At 39.8% G+C, this 20,347-nt stretch overlaps 1 protein-coding gene across 1 annotated transcript in view; it reads left to right on the forward strand.

Moving 5' to 3' along the window:
• Tpgs2 (tubulin polyglutamylase complex subunit 2) overlaps nt 1-20,347 on the forward strand; it is a 52,989-nt gene that overhangs the window by 20,784 nt on the left and 11,858 nt on the right. The window contains exons 2-4 of the mRNA XM_050134902.1: nt 2,752-2,831; nt 16,793-16,880; nt 19,284-19,409. Of these exons, the coding sequence (XP_049990859.1) occupies nt 2,752-2,831; nt 16,793-16,880; nt 19,284-19,409 (294 nt within the window). The remainder of the gene's footprint in view (nt 1-2,751; nt 2,832-16,792; nt 16,881-19,283; nt 19,410-20,347) is intronic.

The following is a 20,347-nucleotide window of genomic DNA, read 5'->3' on the forward strand; positions in this document are numbered from 1 at the left end:
GACTGAGCTCCCAATGTCCCAAGGAGGAGCAGAAGGAGGGAAAATATGAGCAAAGAAGTCAGGACCACGAGGGGTGCACCCACCCACGGAGACAGTGGGGCTGATCTATTGTGAGCTCACCAAGGCCAGCTGGACTGCGACTGAAAAACCATGGGATAAAACCGGACTCTCTGAATATGGCGGACAATGAGGGCTGCTGAGAAGCCAAGGACAATGGCACGGGGTTTTGATCCTACTTCATGTTCTGGCTTTGTGGGAGCCTAGCCAGTTTGGATGTCCACCTTCCTAGACCAAGATGGAGCGGGGAGGACTTTAAAGTTTAAGTTCAAAACTGGCATAGTGTGTCATAATTGATTTTAATGGTTGAGACAGTTACAAAACAACCACAAATTCAAGGAGCTGGAAATAAGACTACCTTACAGTGGAGAAACGGTGTTAGAAGAAAGGAACTGATACCACCCAATTTTAGAATGAGTGACTGCAGGGAGCTGAAACACTGGGTGATTGTATGTGTCCTCTTGTAGCTGTAGACACCAGACTAGCCTATTTCTGAAGTCAGCAAACATCGCTATTCAGCTCCCACTGAAGGAAGACAGCACCTTCCATCCCTGCATCCCAGGATGGAGAATGACTCATTCATGTTTTCTGTCTTTAGTACCATGCTTTCAGTACCTTAGAACATTGAGTAAAAATGGAAAATTTTATGCTTCTATAGGAAGGTTTCGGAAAGTGATCAAGGAAGACTATTGTCAACTTTGAGCTGCACATTCACATGTATACAATCCACACATATATGAGCAAATAAAAAACTAATTTTATTACATTTTTTGATACGACGCTTAGACCTCATATTAAAAAACATAGCTCAAAATAGTTTATAGCTCAAAATATCATATCATTAAATATAAATATATAGTATTTATCATACATAGTATGGGAAATTATATCAGGAAAATTAGAGATCAGTGCAAACCAGAGTAATCTAAAGTGGTTTTGTGGTGGAGGTAGAACATGAAATATATGTAAACAGAAGCATGGACACACTTGTATATGTGTATCAGAAAGAAGCTACAACATAATTGAATATGAGTAAAGATTTAGTTTGGGGGTGATTAGATACATAGAGGCAATGAGAAAACTGATATTGGAGTAAAGGTTCGGACGATGAAAGATAAAATCAAACAAAAATATATTAAAACCCATATTTTGCCAACCAAACGTGTCGAACAAGATTTGTAGCATGCCAAGAACAGATCAGAACAAGAAGAGAGTTTGTGGGTGTGATTTTTTTATCATGGTTTGCAGTAGCCATGATGTAAGGGTGACGGCAGTGAGAATGATGCATGCAGTATCACAGAAAGTAGGTAGACTTTCCATTAGTTACTAGGTCTGCCGTAAAAAGTACCATAGACTGAGTGGCTTTGAATGGTAGCTGTTTACTCTCTCAGAATTCTAGAAGCCTAGAGCCTGAAATTAAGGATGTTAACAGGGCACTGTGAAACCATTTCTTTTTATCTTCCTGATAGTTGGCGAGTAGTGGTCTTGTTCTTTATTTTATGAACGAGGATTCATATCCTCTACATATGTATGGGAGGAGATGCTTGTTTGTCTTGGCCACCCAGAACCGAAACAATCACACAAAAACTATTAATTAAATCACTGCTTGGTCCATTAGCTCTAACTTCTTATTGGCTAACTCTTACGTATTAATTTAACCCATCTCCATTAATCTGTGTATCACCACGTGGCTGTGGCTTACAGGCTAAAGTTCCAGCGTCTAACTCTGGAGGCAGCTCCATGGCCTCCATCTCCCTCTCCGCCTTTTTTCTCCCAACATTCCATCCAGTTTTCCCCACCTAGCTCTGTTCCCCTATAGCTCTGCTATAGACCCAAAGCAGTATTCTTTATTCAATAAAAGCAGCACATCATAGACAGAAGGACCTCCCACACCACACATCAAAACTGCATAGCAGTCTTTGCTCATTGTGCCATCTCCCCAACCCCAGCTTTGAATTTGTTTGTTTGTTTAGGCATTATTTGCAGCTTGGACTTACCTGAAACTCACTACTACAGTATAGCCTTGACTTCTGTTAGGTCTAGCTCCCTCGTTCTGGCAAGTACTTCAATAAAGTGTGGTACCACCATGCCTAGTCTAGCCTAGTCTAGCTTTTAAATTCTGAACTCCATCAAGTAGAATAACATGTCCAGTAGATAAATTTTATTTAAAAGAAAATTAAACCAAGTCCTTTTTTTTTTTTTTTAAATTAGGGTTGTCTTGGCTGTCTTGCTATATGTAGACCATATTGGCCTCAATCTCACAGATACCTGCCTGCTTGCCTCTGATTCCTGAGTGCTGGATTAAAGTACTGTATCGCTGTGCCTGGATAAATTGTATTTCTTCTAGAAACTTAAAGAGGTGTTATTCCTTATTCCTTTTAACTGTGTATATACCAAGAGATCCAATGTGTAATCACTGAAAGTTTAGAATCTCTGTATGTTATTCAACTAGATAAATGTAAAGGGTAGAGACAGTTTAGTTGTGGTCTTCCTTTGGGGTATGCTGGGTCCTACAGGTTATGGTACTGGGGCTTTGAGGGATCAGCCAGTCCTTTACTTTGCTCATAGGGGATGTAAATGCTCATCAGAAGGATTTGACAGCCATAGAGTAGTAATCAACACGTAACCAACCTAAAGTATAGAATGTGTGAGCAAGCCAACTACAACTTTATACCATATATTTTCTTCTTCCAGAATCTTCCCCAGGTGTGACAGAAGTTAGCATAATAGAAAAGCTACCTGCTGAACGTCATATGATTTCTTCATGGGAACAAGTAAGTTTCTGTGTAGAATCTTCATCTTTCAACAAAGAGAGGTCAGTTTAAATGCCCCGGAAAGGAATGATTAGAGCAAGAAACTTATTATCATGTCAGATCACAGCTTCTATTCCATCCCACTTTCCCAGCAAAGTGTTTTCTCGGACCCTGGGAATCTATGAAAGCAATGGATGTTTAGGTTGTATATAAACACAACACACTACGAGTTCAGCTGTGGAAGAGAAAGGTGCCTATTAGTATGCGTCATGCTAGACAGAAAATGGTTAAGTGTTGCAGAAACCACTAACGGATCTGTGTGGCTGATGCTTCCCAGCTTCCCTCTGCAAGTTTATCAGACCTAAATGCTTTTCATTATCTGAACTTTTCATGGTTTGTATATAATGAAAGAATCTGCCTTTGAATTTTCACAACATCCCGGGGCCAAGAGAACCACAATATTATTAAGCATCTTAGTGACATTGCAGAGTTTCAGAGTCCCTGACAGTTCTTGGGTTAGACTCTCCAGTGCAGTATAGTGATGATGGAACTACGGCGCACAGAGACCCAACAATTTGGCAAAATACCTTTCTTTTCAGCCTTATTTAGATTGTGGCCATAGATTCTAAGTTTTCTTGCAGATAAGTCCTTCACACACTCCTGCTGTACATACATTGTAAACATTTACCAAGTGACAAGTGACAGTCCTCTTCAGCCCCCCAAGCTCTTACTCTTCCAGTTAGTGCTTCATTTCTCCCTCTGTGGTACACTGATAACTTCCTTATAGGGGCTTGTTCATCTCTTTAACATCTAAAGAAGACAAAGCGAAATCTTCAGTATGTTTCTCCTTCTAGCTGCTTGATCATCTCTCCTTTGCATGCAAAGCATGTAGAAAATGTGTCAAAGTCAAGATTCAGGAAGTATTATCTGTTCAAGGAACAAATAGTTTAGGCTCTGTGGCATCTCATTTGTCACAGCAACTCATTTTTGCTGTGGGAACAAACATTGAAAGCAACCAACAATATACATGTCTGTGACTTGTTGAATAATTTTGGTGCAGAGGACCTTGTGCTACAGTTTTCCAAGCCCTGGTCTAAACAAGTGTCCTTTTTTCCATCCCCCAATTATCCTCTAACTCTCTGTAGCCTTTGTTCCTCTTCTGACATTCCTTGGCACCACTCTGTCACATTGTCTCCTTGTCTAAGTTAGTGTCAGGGTAATGCTGGCTTTGAAAATGAATTTGAAAGGGTTGCCTCTTTTCAATATGTTGGAATACTTTGAGAAGAAATAAAAATAATTTTCCTTAAATATATGGTAAAGTCTGCAATAAAGCCATACAGTTCTGGGTTTTCTCTATTGGGAGACTTTATTACTGCTCTATTCTTACTCATTATTGGTCTATTCGTGCTTCATGTGTCCTCCTGGTTCTAATTTTTTGTTTAGTAAGAAATTTCTTCTAGCAATTCAGCTTCATTCTTATTTTTCTCATTCCTTTGTTTTATTATTAGAGTCTGTATTTGAAGTCTTTTCTGTATGTGTGTGTAGGCACTGACTGATATAAATGTCTCTCTTAGTACTGCTTTTGTTATACCTTGTAAATTGTTTTAGTAATATACTTCAAGTTTTATGTTATCCTTTGTGGTGGATTGGAAAAAAATGGCACCCAAAGGAAGTGGTGCTATTAGGAGGTGTGGCCTTGTTAGAGGAATTGTGTCACTGTGGTAGTGGGCACAAGATACTACCCAGTGACTCAGACCACTTCCTGTTGCCAATGAGTCAAGATGTAAGCGCTCTCAGCTCCTTCTCTAGCAACATGTCTGCCTGCATGCCGCCATACATACATACATACATATCATGATGATAATGGGCAAACCTCTGAACTGTAAGTGGGCCACCACAAGGAAATGTTTCTAACAGTTGCTATGGTCATGGTATCTCTTCACAGTAATAGAAGAAACCCAATTAAGACACCCTTGGGGTTTTTTTGTTTGTTTATTTTTTGCCTTTTGTAATCCTTTTTTAAATTTGTTTAAAACAATCTTTTTATTTCACATACCAATCCCAGTTACCCTCCTTGAATTCCCCCTACCTTCTCCCCACCTCACCCCTCATCCACTTGTCAGAGGTCTCCCATGGAAAGTCAACAAAGTCTGTCACATCACTTTGAGGCAGGACCAAGGTCCTCACCCCTGTATCTAGGCTGAGCAAGGTATTCCTCCACAGGGAATGGGTTCCAAAAAGCCAGTTTATGCACTAGGGGAAAATCCTGGTCCCACTGCCAGTGGCCCCCTGAACTGCCCAGGCCACACAACTGTCACCCATATTCAGAGGGCTTAGTTCAGTCCTATGCAGGTTTCCCAGTTGTCAGTCTGGAGTCAGCAAACTTCCACTCACTAAGGTCAATTGTTTCTGTGGGTTTCCCCATCATGGACTTGACCCCTTTGGTCATATTATTGCACCTCCATCCCTTCGATTGGACCCTGGGAGCTCAGCCCAGTGCTTAGCTGAGACACTCTTGTTTTAGGAAATATTTACATTTACTTTGATTTCTTTATTCATTCGATTTTCTCTGAAGAGAATGTTGTTTAACTGATATATTTGTATTTTCTTAAGTCCTTCTTACTGATTTCCATTGTGGTCAAAATTTTCTTTAAATTTCATGAGACTTGTTTTACAGCTTATCATAATTTCCTTATAGAATGTTCCATGTGCTAATAAAAAGAATGTTATTCTGCAGTTTTTTGTTGAAATGAACTATAGATGTGTGTTGTGTCCATAAGGTCTGAAGTATAGTTTAACTCTGATTTTTTTTTCTTGATTGTTATGAATGATTTGTCCACTGGTAAAAATCATCTGTTAATAAAATTGCTTCAGTGCCTGGCTATTGTTAGTTTAGAATCTGTTCCTCTGTTAGAGTAAGTGTCTTTATTAAATATTTGGTATTATGTATTATGGTAGTTTGAATGTAATTGGCCCCCATAATCCAAAAGGGAATAGCACTATTAGGAGGTTGGCATTGGTGAAGTAGATATGGTCTTGTTGGAAGAAGTATCTGTTGGGGACAGACTTTGTGGTAGTTTTTGCTTAAGCTTTGCTTGGTGTCATAGTAACTTCTGATCAAGATAGAGCCAGTACCATGTCTGCCTGCACACTGCACATGATTAAAATGGACTGAACCTCTGAACTGTAAGCTGACACCTCAATTAAATGTTGTCCTTTGTAAGAGTTGCCATGGTCGTGGTGTCTTTTCACAGCAATAGAAACCCTAAGATACATACATACACACTCACATATGCATATATATTTATATGCTTCCTTTTGTTGACTTGATCCATTTTCTTTTATATAGTGACCTTCATCTCTTTGTAGTTTCTGACTTAAAGTCTATTTTATCTGATACAAGTTAACAAGCTACTCCTATTCACTTCTGATTTCTTTTTGTATGTCATAGTGTTCAGTTTTCCATTACTATAATGAATATATGAAATAAATCAACTTGAAAAGAGGAAAAGTTTGTTTTGACGCATGGTTTTGGAGATTTCAATCTATAGTTTCTTAGCTGTTTGCTTTTGGGCCTTTGTAAAGATGGTATATCCTGGCTGGAGTGTGTAGTAAAGAAAGCTGTTTACTTCATAGCAACTGAAAGACAGAGGAGGGAAAGGGAGAGGCTGAAATTCCATTATCCCCTTTAAGGACATGTTCCCAGTGATCTAAGACTTCCAATTAGAAACATTTAAAGAAGTATGCTGTTAAGCTCTTCTGTTTTACTTTAGTTTAAGGTAGAGAAACAAATCAAGTCTGTCTTACAATTTTAGAGGTTTTAATCAATCATGGCAGGCAGGGTATGGCAAAGCACAGTAGCTTCTATCATGGTGGCCAGGAAACAAAAAGAGAATTGCCGGTACTGTTGGGATTCTCCTTTCCTGCTTTGTACTTCACCAGGACCTTGTCTTATAGGATACTGCCCCCCCCACACACACACATACATTTAGGATGGGTCTCCTGACTGGTAATGCTGTCTAGGAACACTCTAGCATACATATCCAGATGTATGTTTTACTAATCTAGGTACTTCACTAGTTCGATAAAAATGTTTCTGTTCTTAAATTACTTTTATACCTTAGATAGTTTTCTTGTACCATGTGATTCACTCTTCTTTCCTTGTTGGAATACATTAGGACAGCGGATCTCAACCTGTGGATCTCAACCCCTTTGGCAAACCTCTGTCTCCAAAAATATTTACATTATGATTCATAGCAGTAGAAAAATTATAGTTACAAAGTAGCAATGAAATAATTTTATGGTTGGGAGTCACCACAACATGAGGAATTGTATTAAAGGGCCACAGCCTTAGGAAGGCTGAGAACCACTGCATTATTTCAGCCTTTGAACTTCCTAGACTGGGGATATTAGTCTCTTCACCAAGACCTTGAGCTTCCTAGACTGAATTATGAGTATCTGTACCAAGATTTGGCATTTTTTTCCAATTGCCAATTATTTTCAGCAATTACTTCCTTGCATACATTTTCTTTGCTTCTCCCTTCTTCTGAATTCTCATAATAGTTTTCAGTCTTGATGGTGGCCTGGGCATTTGAAAAGCTTTTTTTAATTCTTAGAAATCTTCCTTCTGCTTGATCTATTCTGCTGGTGAGACTCTTACTGTATTATTATTTAGCTCGTTAGCTTCAGAATTCCTGTTTGCTGCCTTCTTATAATATTTATTTCTTTGTTCATTCTTATCTTACATCTTAAAATTTTCCATTTAAAACCATGCAGCTGACTTCTTTCTTAAGTAGTAAATTGCTTTTCTTTTCTTTGGGATCTATTGCTAGAACGTTGTGTTCTTTAGAGCTATTTTACTTTGCTTTGCTTCATTTCATGTTTCTTGTCTCATTTTTTCATGTGTTTTTTGTGGCTTTTTTTCTAGAGTTTTTGTTTTGTTTTGTTCTGCATCTGGTAAGTCAGTTGCTTACCCTAATTTTTATAGAATGACTTTTACAATAAAAAATTTTATAGTTCTGTTCTAGAATGTTGGCTAAATATGCTACATTGAGTTCGACTACACGTTGACACTTCAGTTTCTATGTGATTTCTTCAGCAGTAATCAAAGTTGGTGATATCTGCAGATAATTCCCTGATCTCTGCTGCAGTAGTTGCCAAATTCTCACAACACCTGAGATACAGGTCTTTTAGATGCAACAGGTTTACTACAGCTCTGGACATGATGCACCAAGCTAGGTGTGGGGTACCTGTCGATTTTTATAGGTCACATTGTGTGGGGTACTATCACAGCATGCCCAGCAGTGGGATACACTGTTAGTATGAGAGATTCTTGTTCACTAGAACATCCATTGGGCTCAGACCAACTACTTGCCAGTGTCCAAGAGCTCCAGAGGTGTTGTCTGCAGGTTATCTGGTGCCAACTTTTGCAGACAGGCTTCCTAGCTGTTTCCCAGGAATAAGGGTGATGAGCAGGGCGTCGCCTTCATTTTTCAAAGCATCAGCAGGCCAGCTTCTAAGGTTGAGGCGTTCAGCTGCCTCTTGTCTGTTGAAAAATAACTGTGGTTTTTCCCTGGGCTTCACTGAGCCAAGCCACTCAAAGAATGCTGCTCAATCATCCCTACCACCAGCCTTGAATTCCCAGATGAGTGGAACCACCTGTCTGCTTCCCAAGGCATTTGTAGGTTGAACTTCTCGAGGTGGCTGCCAAGCTATTTTGGGAGCTAAGAGTCAACAATTAAAGTCTCCTAAGCTGCTGGGACAGCTTCCTAGCTATTTCCCAGTACCTTTGGTGGGAAAGGTCCCATGGTATTGCTATTCAATAGGAGGCCGAATGGATGAGAGCAGAGTTTGTGCAGTACTCTTTCTCTGGGTATCGCTGTGATGTGATGGCATATGGTACTCAGGGAACTCTCCAAACTGAGCTTAGGAACTAAACTGTTTTAGCAGCAGATACCTTGGTTTCTGGGGTATGAGTAGGATTTATTATGAGCCTCTTCTTACTACTCTGTTCTTATCCAATCAGTCCATTTAGGTTGATCTAGAGATGGAATGGTAGATGTGCTCTTAGTTTCCTCCAAGAAGGCCATTACATTTTCCTGAGCTCCTCAGCATCTCTACTCTTCCTCAGACACCCAGTGAGATAGCTGCTATTGGTGTTTTCTTTGTTTGTTCATTTGTTTGTCTCCAGTTAGAAGGTAGTTTTCCAGGCCAATTTGCTACCCACAAATCGTTTGGATGCTAAAGCGCCACTATCTTCTGACCTCCCCTCCTCCTCAGGACCCTTCCTGGTCTTCTTTGTCCATCAAAGATCCACACATGTTGTTCATTTTTCTCTATATAATGCTAGCAATAGCTTAGACAAAGAGTATTGTTTTTATGTAAGAAGTCTTGTGATGGGCAGTTTGAGTTGCTTCATCAGACAGTATTAAGCCACTGTTTCTGAAATTCTTGTGCCCTTTTCATTTGTGCTAGCTAGATGATTGCTAGACTTACACCTGTCGCCTAGAGCTCAAGGCAGGAAGAAAAGCTGATTCCATGTCTGTCACTTTTGACCAGAAAAGTGAAAGATTGCTCAAAAACCTCCTCTTTGAACTGTGTTTACATCAGTCTGCAGCCTAGATTGCAAGTGTTTAATAGGATACAGTGCTCTTTAGTTAAGAGAGTGTTCTGTCAAGGATGAAGAGGAAGGTGGGTTTGCATTAGCAGTCCATGTATAACCCAGCCTCCTCTTGGCTCATTCACAGTTTCTAGTGCCCAACCTATAGTAATGTCATAATAGATACTTATTAAATGATGGATTAATGAATTAGATAAAACAAGTCAGGAGACTATAAGACTATGACATTATAGCCTGGCTGTTTATGCAGAGTCCTAAAATCGAAGGAACCACACCAAGAGCTCTGAAGCCAGGTTGCTGCCTTTGCAAAGACCTCCCTGACAATCCTGCTTTAGAATCTTAATTGGGTAAGCCTTAATTGGGCATTATTGACCTGAAGGTTATCTTAGCTGAGTTTTATCAGAGCCTCAGCAATGCAAGTATTGACCCCTAGATAAGACAAATTTTAGAATTGTTTTTAATTGTGTACAGAACAGTCTTCAGCACTTTATCTTTGGCTCCAGACTCTTAGAGACTCTTAGACCATACTCACCAAAAAGGTTTCAATAAACCACCTCCTCTGCCTTTTTCGAGGAAGAACTTTGAAGATGCTTTTGAGAATTGTCCTAGGAATTTCATACCATCACGCCACGACCCAGGTTTTTCCTCCACTAGAGAACGTCCTCTCAAAGAAGACTTTAAGTAGATAAATTTGTACTCATTGCTTCAGAGTGCCAGTATTATTTTCATGTGCCTTCTTGGTGGGCTTCATGAGAAACCCTTTATTTGGCTGTATTTGCAACAGGAACTCAAGATTGTCAGCTTAGCAAAGACAAGTACCTGTTTCAAAATTAATACCCCTCCCTGCCCCTTTGTATCTTCTGTCCTATGCCCTTCCCAGATAAAGTACCTCAATGGTAGAGGGAAGAGTGGCATACAAGATTGTGTAGAAGTAGGCAGGTGAGCAAGAGACAGTGAGCAGCTCCTCCCCTACCTTGAGGTATAGACAATTCTGATGAAGAGTTTCTAGAAATTCAGTTTCTAAAACAGATTGTGTAATAGTAGAGTTTCTAGTGGGTTCCGTTTTTAGTGTAGTTTAAAGAAATTTGTGGTTAGAGGAGAAAGCATTGAAAGTGGAGAGCTGTGTTACAGAACCTTACCTTGTGCTGGAATACATGATTTCTGTGTTGCTGGTCTGCAGGGTTATTCCTGACTTTCTCTTTAGCTCCTCCCTCCAATCTTCATTATGTCCCCTTTTCATTCACTTCCTGTCCATTATCTTCTTTCTCGTTCCTTCCCATCTTCTGCCACCAAAGGTTGGGAGCAAAAGGAAAGAGTGAGTATGTATTTGTTGTGGGAAGATGCCCTCTGAAGTAGGTAGGCTGTTCTCCCCAGCCCAGGAAAAGCCAACTTTATATTGGCTGAAAGAGAAAATAAAATATCAGCAAGTGAGTCATTGACCAGGGCAGATAAACCACCTAAATATAGTACCCTGAAAACTTCACTAAATAAAGCTCGCTGTGACAGGAGGCCCTGTCAGGACCATGGGTGCCTGGGACAAAAGACCTGTAGCAAAGCTACCTTAAAGGCCAGGCAAGGACCCACCAGTCACTGTTAGAAGAATAGTGAAGATTTAGTATGTTTCATGAAATTTGGTTTACTTCACAATTTATATGCTGAGGTTAGTACTTGAAATATTTTATTTTGATAGTTTACTCTGATTTGTGAAGTTTGAATAATTCTTTAAAAAAAATTAGCTCATTCAGTAAAGTACTGACACAGCATGAGGGCCTATATTTGATACCAGAACCCATGGGGGTGGGGGGAGCCAAGTGTGGTGGATGCACTTGTAACCCTAATTCAGTGAGTGTCCTTGTATCAAAAAGCAAAAAGGTAGACAGCACCTGAAGAATGACGCCCAAGTTTGGCCTCTAGCATCCATGGGCATATAGGTTTATACTATGCGTTCTCTCTCTCTCTCTCTCTCTCTCTCTCTCTCTCTCTCTCTCTCTCTCTCTCACACACACACACACACACACACACACACACACACACACACTGCATGTATAAAGTAATGTCTTTCTTGGTGAGATAAATGTATTACATCAGCAAATGAGTAATTAGTACTACTGGAATTCTACCAGCCCTTTCTGCAGGTATCGCATAAACTGTTTATTAAGAATAGCTGGAAGAGCTGAGCATAGTGGTGCACTCTGCAATTCCAGCAATTCTGAAAGCTGAAGCAGAGGAATCAAGAGGTGGAGGGCCACCTGAGCTACAGAGCAAGGCACAGGCAAGCGTGTGTGCGTGCGCACGCACACACACACATCATTTATGTATATGCATGTATATGTGCTATATGTATGGCATACATATGCCATGGACCACCTCTCGTGGAGACCACCGACCGAGGGAGAACAGGGGTGAAGGCTCAAGGAGAAATCAGGAATCGGCGAGGAAATGACAGACAGACACACTCAATGAAGTTGAATATGCTGCTGCAACTTTACTTCGGCTCAGGCAAGGATTATATAATTTCACAATCAAGGAACTTGGCAGGGGTCTACATCATCAGATCATAAAATAAAAACAAAAGGAACAGCACAATTGCTTATAGATGATCTATTTTAAGTATCAGATTGTGGTCATTGCTCAAAGACATGATCTAAGAGTTCTTCTGAAATCTGTCTCACACCACCAACCACATCTCGGCACATTTCCTGATTTTCAGAATATGGGCATCTTCCTGACCTCAAGGGCCAGGGTCCCTTTCCCCCGAGAAGTATGCTTCATACAGTTTAGTGGCACTTTGATATTTATTAACTGCAAATGGCTTCCACCAAGTTTTATACCAATACTCTAAAGCTGGCTTCATGTTTTCTAACAGTTCCTTTCTTTCTTCCTGGCTTAGTATACACCAGGGAGGCCTGCTTAACCCATCTAATCCCAAATTCATCATACTTTCCTGTATAAGGTAGGGGCTCTAGGTAATTCCCTGATTGCTTAGTGCAGACTGCTGGCAGGATAAGAAAAAGACACAGGACAGACAAACAAGGAGAAAAAGACTCCATCGGCGCCAAGGTGGAGATCGGCACTGAGACAGTTCTTCTGGCATCATTAGTACAGCTGATTGCCAGGGAACTGCCTGGGGCTCATCTCCGAAGAGCTCAGACCCTGATCCATTGGCCTTGGTCCATTGCAGAGGCATTTCTGCTACACCAGCGTCACCGCCATGGATGTAGCATACATATGTGTATAAATATATCTTACGTACATGTATATACATATATATGTGTTACATGTGTATATGTGCTATGTACTGTGTGTTATATGTATGTATAAATGTGTATATATAAACTATATGTATGTATAAATGTGTATATGTAAACTATGCCCCTAACATCCTGGTTTTTCTGCTGGTCCAAAATAAAAAAGGCTAGAAGTCTCAAGTTTGTGTTTCTCTGTCAGTAGATGGCACCAGCAGCCAAAATCTGTAAGTAGGTCTTAGCCTCTTAGAGCTATAGAAGTAATCTTTTTTTTTTTAACTGAAAAATTTCTTTTCACAAAATAGATTTTGTTCATGTTTTTCTCCTTCCCCAATTCATCCCAGATTCTACTTACCTATCTACCCACCCAACTTCACATTCTTTTCCTTTTTCTGTCTGTTTCAAAAAACAAAACAAAGTAAGAAGCAAAAACCCTACAAAAATTAAAATCAAAACAATCAAAAGATTGATAAGACAAAAAATGCCAAGGCAAAATGTAATGAAACAAAAAGTCTACAAAGATCCTATTGAGTTTGTTTTGTGTTGGCTATCTACTCCTATGCTCAGGGCCTACCCTAGAGTGTGATTGATGTACCTTGTGAGATTCCACTTGTGAACACTGATTTTCCCTTTGTTAGCCAGTATCAATTACAGATGGCTCCTTGGCTAGAAATAGGACCCTGTGTCTACTTTCCCTTCTGAGTGCCCAGACACTGTCTGGCTTGAACCTGAGCAGGTCTTATGTGTGCTACTACAGTCTCGATGAATTCTTCAGTCCTATTGTATCTTTTTTTTTTTTTTTTTANAAAAAAAAAAAAAAAAAAAGTAAAGAAAAAAAAAAGAAAAAAGAACTTTTTAAAAAGTGCAGGTAAAATGTTAGTATATGCTATACAAGAAACTTAACTGCCCAGGGAAAAAATCTCTGTTTTAGAATCACAAAATGAGAACAGAACTGAACACCTCATGCTGGACTGATGTAGCTAGTATCACATACCCACACACAGTGTCACGTCACCCTACTTGTAGGGAAACAGCTAGGCCAAAGACAAGGATGAAAGGGTCCAGCTAGTATGCACACAATAGCCTTTAGAATCTAATGCTTAAAGCTGTGATCTCTAGACTTACAAATGTGCACCAAAGGCACTGGTATCATATGGAAAATAAGATTCTTGGATCGTAGTTCAGATCTACAAAATCAGAATTGCCAAGGAAGATTCCAGGTATCAGGATTCTCTTTCCTTTTTTTTTTTTTTTTTAAGACAAGACCTCGCCACGTATCTCAGACTGGCCTACAGCTATGTAGTCTCCTGCCTTACACATACAGACACACCCTGCCACTAATGGTTTAATTACAGACGTACACCACTATGCCCACTATGGGATTTTAAGTCAATTTGACAGTAATACTGAGTCTGAAACATTCTGCTTAAGGTCTGAGTTGTTTGGTTTTAATTTAATGAAAAATAAAAAATCTTTTTGTAATCCAGTAAAGCATATATAATACCTGGAATAGAGGGGCTGAAGATATGGCTTAAAGGTTAAGAGCACTGGCTGCTCTTCCAGAGGACCCAGGTTCAACCCCCAGCACCTACAAAGCAGCTCACAACTATCTATAATTCCAGTTTTAGGGGATCTGGTACCCTCACACAGATATTCAGGCAAAACACCAATACGCATAAAATAAGTGAAAAATTTTTTTAAGAATAATGAATAGGTTCAGGTGATAGTGGCGCACACCTTTAATCCCAGCACTTGGGAGGAAGAGGCAGGCAGATCTCTGTGAGTTCAAGGCCAGCCTGGTCTACAAGAGCTAGTTCTAGGGACAGATTCCAAAGATACAGAGAAACCCTGTCTTGAAAAATCAAAAAAAGAATAATCACAGTTTTTCACTTTTGCATAATGTATTTTCCTAAAGTGTGGAGACTATTAAACATTTACAGATATGAATACAACAGTGCCCATCACAGTTTCAATAGTTACTGTCTCATGGCTAAAGTTTTAGCTATACTCCTATTTCTCCAAATTTGTCTCTTAAATAATTGCAACCTATTAGGTTTTTTGAGACAGGGTTTCTCTGTGACTTTGGAGCCTGTCCTGGAACTAGCTCTGTAGACCAGGCTAGTCTCAAACTCACAGAGATCCGCCTGCCTCTGCCTCCCGAGTGCTGGGATTAAAGGCGTGCACCACCACCGCCCGGCCCAGTCCTATTGTATCTTGACGACACTATTTCCTTGGAGTAATCCATCACCTCTGGTTCATACAATTTTTTTTTGACTCCTATTCTTCATCATTCTCTGAGCCTTGGATGGGGGTGGGAGACTGATGAAGATATTCCCTCTAAGACTGAGTGCTGCAAAGTCTCTCGTCTCTCTCTCTTTGCACATTGTCCAGTTGTGGTCTCTGATAATTCCCATCTACTGCAAGAGGAAGAAGCTTCTCTGATATGGATTGAGCAAGGCACTGATCTATAGGTATAGTTGTGTGCCATTAGGAGTCATATGCATACTATGTTCCTTTAGAAGAATAAGTAATGGGTATTCTCTTAGGTCCATAACCTGTCTAGTCTTGGGTTCTTGGTCATCTTAGCAACATGAGGTGCAGATTCCATCTCATTAAATCAAGTCAAAAGGTTACTTCCATAACATTTGTGCCACTATTATACCAGTATATCTTGTAGACAAGTCACTATTTTGTAGGTCACAAGGGTTTGTAGCTCTGTGGTTTTGATGCTAACCTTTTTTTCTTCCAGTAGCTCTTTTCTGCTGACTCTCTCAGAAGTTAGAATCTTAACAATATTCATAACTGCAGGTGTCCTATTGAAAGTCCCAAGAATGAACAGAAGACACTAACATCAAGCCCTGCTCAAGCTAATATACTAAGTAGGAAATAAAACCTTAGAATCTTGTAAGTGTGATTGGGAAGTATTTGGTTTAAAAAATAAACACACACACACATAACAAACAACAAGAAACAGAAAGGAAATTTAGAAACTTAATTCACTTAAATGAAAACTGCTGTCCATTTTTATAACCAACAAATGCTGCTTAAAATCACCTGTGAGCCTAAGTTTTCACATAAAATTCTTAAAGATGTTACCATAACTTCTCAGTCCTCTTTTTTCCTATCAGGTTGTGCCTTCCCCACCTCAAGTGTTCTGTAGATTTCACCTTAGAGTGTATTCTTAAACCTAGATTAGCCATTTAAACAATAGTGCCCAAGGTCACTCAACTAATGACTGAGTTGGAAAATGAACCCAGATTGTCCTGCTGCGGAACACTACACTTAGTATTTAGGACTGACAGTATGACCCAAAGTGAAGGATGTACATAGTGGTTGGTATCACACCTTATAAGGATCCACAAAGCCAGAAGCTTGAAGTTGCTACTGTATTGTCTTTTTGCCTCCGTAACCATGTCAGAAATTACTGGAAAAGATTCCAGAAAGAACCTGAAGAATTTAACCTCTCTGCATTTCAGGGATTTGGGTTAAGTAGAGAAGACTAATCAGGCCTGTACATAGGTGTAAGTGAGTTAGATTTTAAGGCTTGCTCCTATTACTGCCTAAAAAAACATTAAGCTGTTCCTTTATTCTCCACACCTCCAGTTTGGGTGACGTTTTTATCCATATGAAATACTTTTGTATATCCTATTGTAATCTTTGTGTTAAGAACTGTCAAAAGAGAATCATGTTAGTAAATGCTGTGGAAATAACATACACAGCACACTTTTAAGGTGTTTTCCTGTCCAATAATTTGTCTCAGAATACATGTACATGGATCTGCAATTTATGGCGATCTGCTCTGATAATGTCACACTTTACTTGGAACATCCTCTTGCTACATCCCATTGTCCCCTCTTAGCTTCTACTCCCTTTGAGCACCCTCTCCAGCTAACATATCATGACACAACAGAGACCTAATTTGCTTTATCCGGACACACACAGAAACACACTGTTAACTGTTTGCTAGGCCTAGTACCTGTCTAGTAATTTTATAGGTAGTATCCAACTTTCTACATGGAGGATAAAGAAGATGGTTAACATTGTATGCAGAACTCTGAGACAATGCATTCATCTGCTCTCCAAGCCCTGGCCTAACACCAAGCAATTTCTGATTCTAGAAAAACAACTGTGTAATGCCTGAAGATGTGAGAAACTTCTATTTGATGACCAATGGTTTTCATATGACATGGAGTGTGAAGCTGGATGGTAAGTCAGCCTCCTTGATGTTGGAGAACACTCTCCTGGTAGAGGTTAGATGAGCAGCTCTGAAGGTCTTTAGCATTGTAAGATCTTTTCATCTATACTATTCTTGTGGGTCTCAAGTGTCAAATCCAGAAGCTGTGATCCCCTCCCCTCCAATGCTAATCAATGCTATCAGTGCTTTTCCTACTTTTACAGTGTTTGAGCCTGAGTTGTCCTGATCTAGAAGCCCAGTTTAGAGACTTCTTGCTAGAGGAAATAGTCACCACATAGAGAACCCAACTGACTCAAACATAAAGCACCTGAGAACTCTGTAGCTACAGCAGTACTTTCTACTTTACAGCTGACCAAGCTCCAAATGCCATTCTTACCACTGTGCAACTTTAAGGCTCTAACCCTTGAACAAGGGCTTCTCTTTCTTTTTTTACATCAATCACCTCAGCCTACATCACCAAACACCTATGTCCAGGCTTTTATCTAAGCCATGTATCTATACCTAAACATTTGCATTGCAGATGTAGAAGCCCAGCTTGTTACATGCCAGAGATTTCAGATAGTATGTAAAATGTGAAAGGTGGTAGACACTATATATATATGAAAATTCTTCAAAAGGTTCATAAGTTAGGAAGTCCTGAAGTACCCTTTAGGGCCCAGCATGTGCCTGGCACAGTCTTACCAGATGTGCCCTCAAAGGAGCCTTTATTTCTTTATACTCTAGCTAAATCTCTACATGTTCTTGGGCTTAGGGAAGCACCCCACTGCTGTTGATAAGGAGGAGTGACTTCTGTTACACAGAAAAGCCACACAACTGACTTCTCCCTTCCATATCTTTGCCTCCTGCTAGCACATCTGTGTTGACTTTTTTGATGATTTCTAAAACTTCTGTATCTTGTACCTACCCAGAGGTACTTTTTATAGATTATTAATGAATGTATGATATTAGCTTTTACCAAAATCATTCTATTCAGTGGACTAAAAACCTTGCTCATACTTGTAATATCTTCTTCTGTTGCTTTATTTCTCAATCACGGTCTTTTTATCCCCATTACTAAATGGCTTAATGCAGTGACAGAAAAGGCAACAGAGCTGAAGAGATGACTGGGTGGTTAAGAGCATTTACTGCTCTTCCAGAGGGTCTGAGTTTGGTTCCTAAGCATCCATGTAACTCATAATCACCTGTAAATCCAGCTCTATGGGACCCACTGACTCTTCTGGCCTCCATGAGCATCCATACATATGCCAGACACTCACATACACATAAAAATTAATTAAAGGTAGCAGAGGTGGCCTTTAATATTTACTTTAGTGATCTTTCCTTGTATTCCATGATCTGTATTCCTTTGCTCATTCTAGCCTTTTTAGATTTCTGAGTTTTTGTTTGCCACTCTTTATCCATCATCTTATATCAACAGGGTTCTATTATGGCTCAGTGGTTAAGAGCACTGCCTGCTCTTCCAAAAGTCCCAAGTTCAATTCCTAGCAACTACATGGTAGCTCACAACCATTTGTCTTGAGATCTGGTGCCCTCTTGAGGGAGAGACCTGGTCAGCAGTCCTCATCAATTAGACCATGAAACCCAATATGGACAAGTTCAACAGAACCTCCATATATAGGCTGCCCATGTGTGCTTCAGCATTGCCAGAGCATAAATTTCATTTTCATTTCTATATAATATGAGGTAATATGTAGTATGCTGTTTCTTAGTTATACCCTGTTCATAAAAGACCAGACCCAACAAACAAGAAGGGTGCTAAGTTCTCTATATCAAGGGAAAATGCCAAACGGAAGGACAGCTATTTTTCATCATGAAGGTTTATAATTTAAAAAAAAAAAAAAGTGTCTATTACATAAAGCCACGATTCCATTGGAAACTTTAGTTCTTACCAGGCAATGGTGGCATGTGCTTTAATCCCAGTACTCAGGAGGCAGAAGCAGATGGATCTATGTGAGTTCAAGGCCACCTTGGTCTACAGAGTGAGTTCCAGGACAACTAAGAACATCTAAGGCTACAAAGAAACCCTGTCTCCCACAAAACAAAAACAAACAAACAAACCAAAAGAAGAAAAGAAAGTAGTTCTGGCTAATACAAGGGAATTGAGTGAGAATATGTTTTAAGTCACTTAGTCTTCAAACAGAGTTACTGAGTAAATTTTCTAGCCCTTGTGAATATACCATTAAAAACTTTTCAATGGTGCCATAATAAACATGGTTAGAACTGCTCATCATCCTTGTAGCCCAGTTCCTCAGTTTGTTTGCATAAAAAGCTAGTGTTTGCTCCTCTTCTGTGACCCTCTCTCAGGCTCCTCAGCCATGGAGCCCCTCTCAGTGGGTTTATTGGGTTAGCCAAGCAAAATCACTTATGGTCACCATTGTCTAACCTACCACTTGTCATTCTTTTTGTTCCCATAGAACACATCATTCCACTGGGAAGCATGGTGATTAATGGTATTTCAAAACTGACTCAGCTCATCCAGTCTTCTCTGTATTCACTTCCTAATGCACCAACTCTGGCAGACCTAGAGGACGATGACGAAGGTACCTGGTTAGAACTTAGCCCTCTTGGCTCACTTTTATGATGCAGAGAACTATAGGAACATGCTGTAGAATTGTCTTCCACTAAACTGCAACTCTTTTCATTCATAGCTTCTGGAAATAAGATAGAAACAGAAGAAAACAAATGGGGGCTGGAAAGATGGCTCAGCGGTTAAGAGCATTGCCTGCTCTTCCAAAGGTCCTGAGTTCAATTCCCAGCAACCACATGGTGGCACACAACCATCTGTAATGAAGTCTGGTGCCCTCTTCTGGCCTGCAGACATACACACACAGACAGAACATTGTATACATAATAAATAAATATTTTTTTTTAAAAAAAGAAGAAAACAAATAACAAACAAAAATTTCATGAAGGAAATTCTAGGGTCGTGTCTTTTATTTTGTTTTTCTTGCACCCATTTTTTAGTGCCAGTGATATAGTAGTGGAGGCACTTAATAAGTAGTTACTGCAGGAATCAGTGTTATGGATTAAAATTCACTCAATTCAGAGGCCAGCCATGGTAGCACAGCCTTATAATGTCAGTACTTGGGAGACTGTAGCAGGAGAATCATGCATTTGAATTCAGCCAATTACATAGTGTGACCATTTCTAAAACAATAGGATTCAAGAAATAGGGAAGTCTAAATGCAGCTACTTTTCTCCCCTTTCCGAGCTCTAATCACTTTGCCACTTGAGAATGAGATGGCTTACAGACTGAATAACTGGAAGAGACCAAGAGCAGAGGTGGCACATAGGGAGTTCTTTAGTCAGAACTGTGTTTAACTGCTATGACAGTCAGTCACACCGTCTTCTGAAGTAGAAATCCGAGACTAGACAGACCGTTGTGGCCTGATTGAGAAGGGCAGTCTCCAGGCTTCCTGCAGCACCAGCCTTTTGGGATATTGTGTTGTGTTTTGTTTTTCGTCATGGTTGATATATA

Source organism: Alexandromys fortis, unplaced genomic scaffold (genome assembly GCF_014885135.2).
Source record: "Alexandromys fortis isolate MF-2015 unplaced genomic scaffold, M_Fortis_MF-2015_v1.1 scaffold_25, whole genome shotgun sequence".
Lineage (NCBI taxonomy): Eukaryota > Metazoa > Chordata > Mammalia > Rodentia > Cricetidae > Alexandromys > Alexandromys fortis.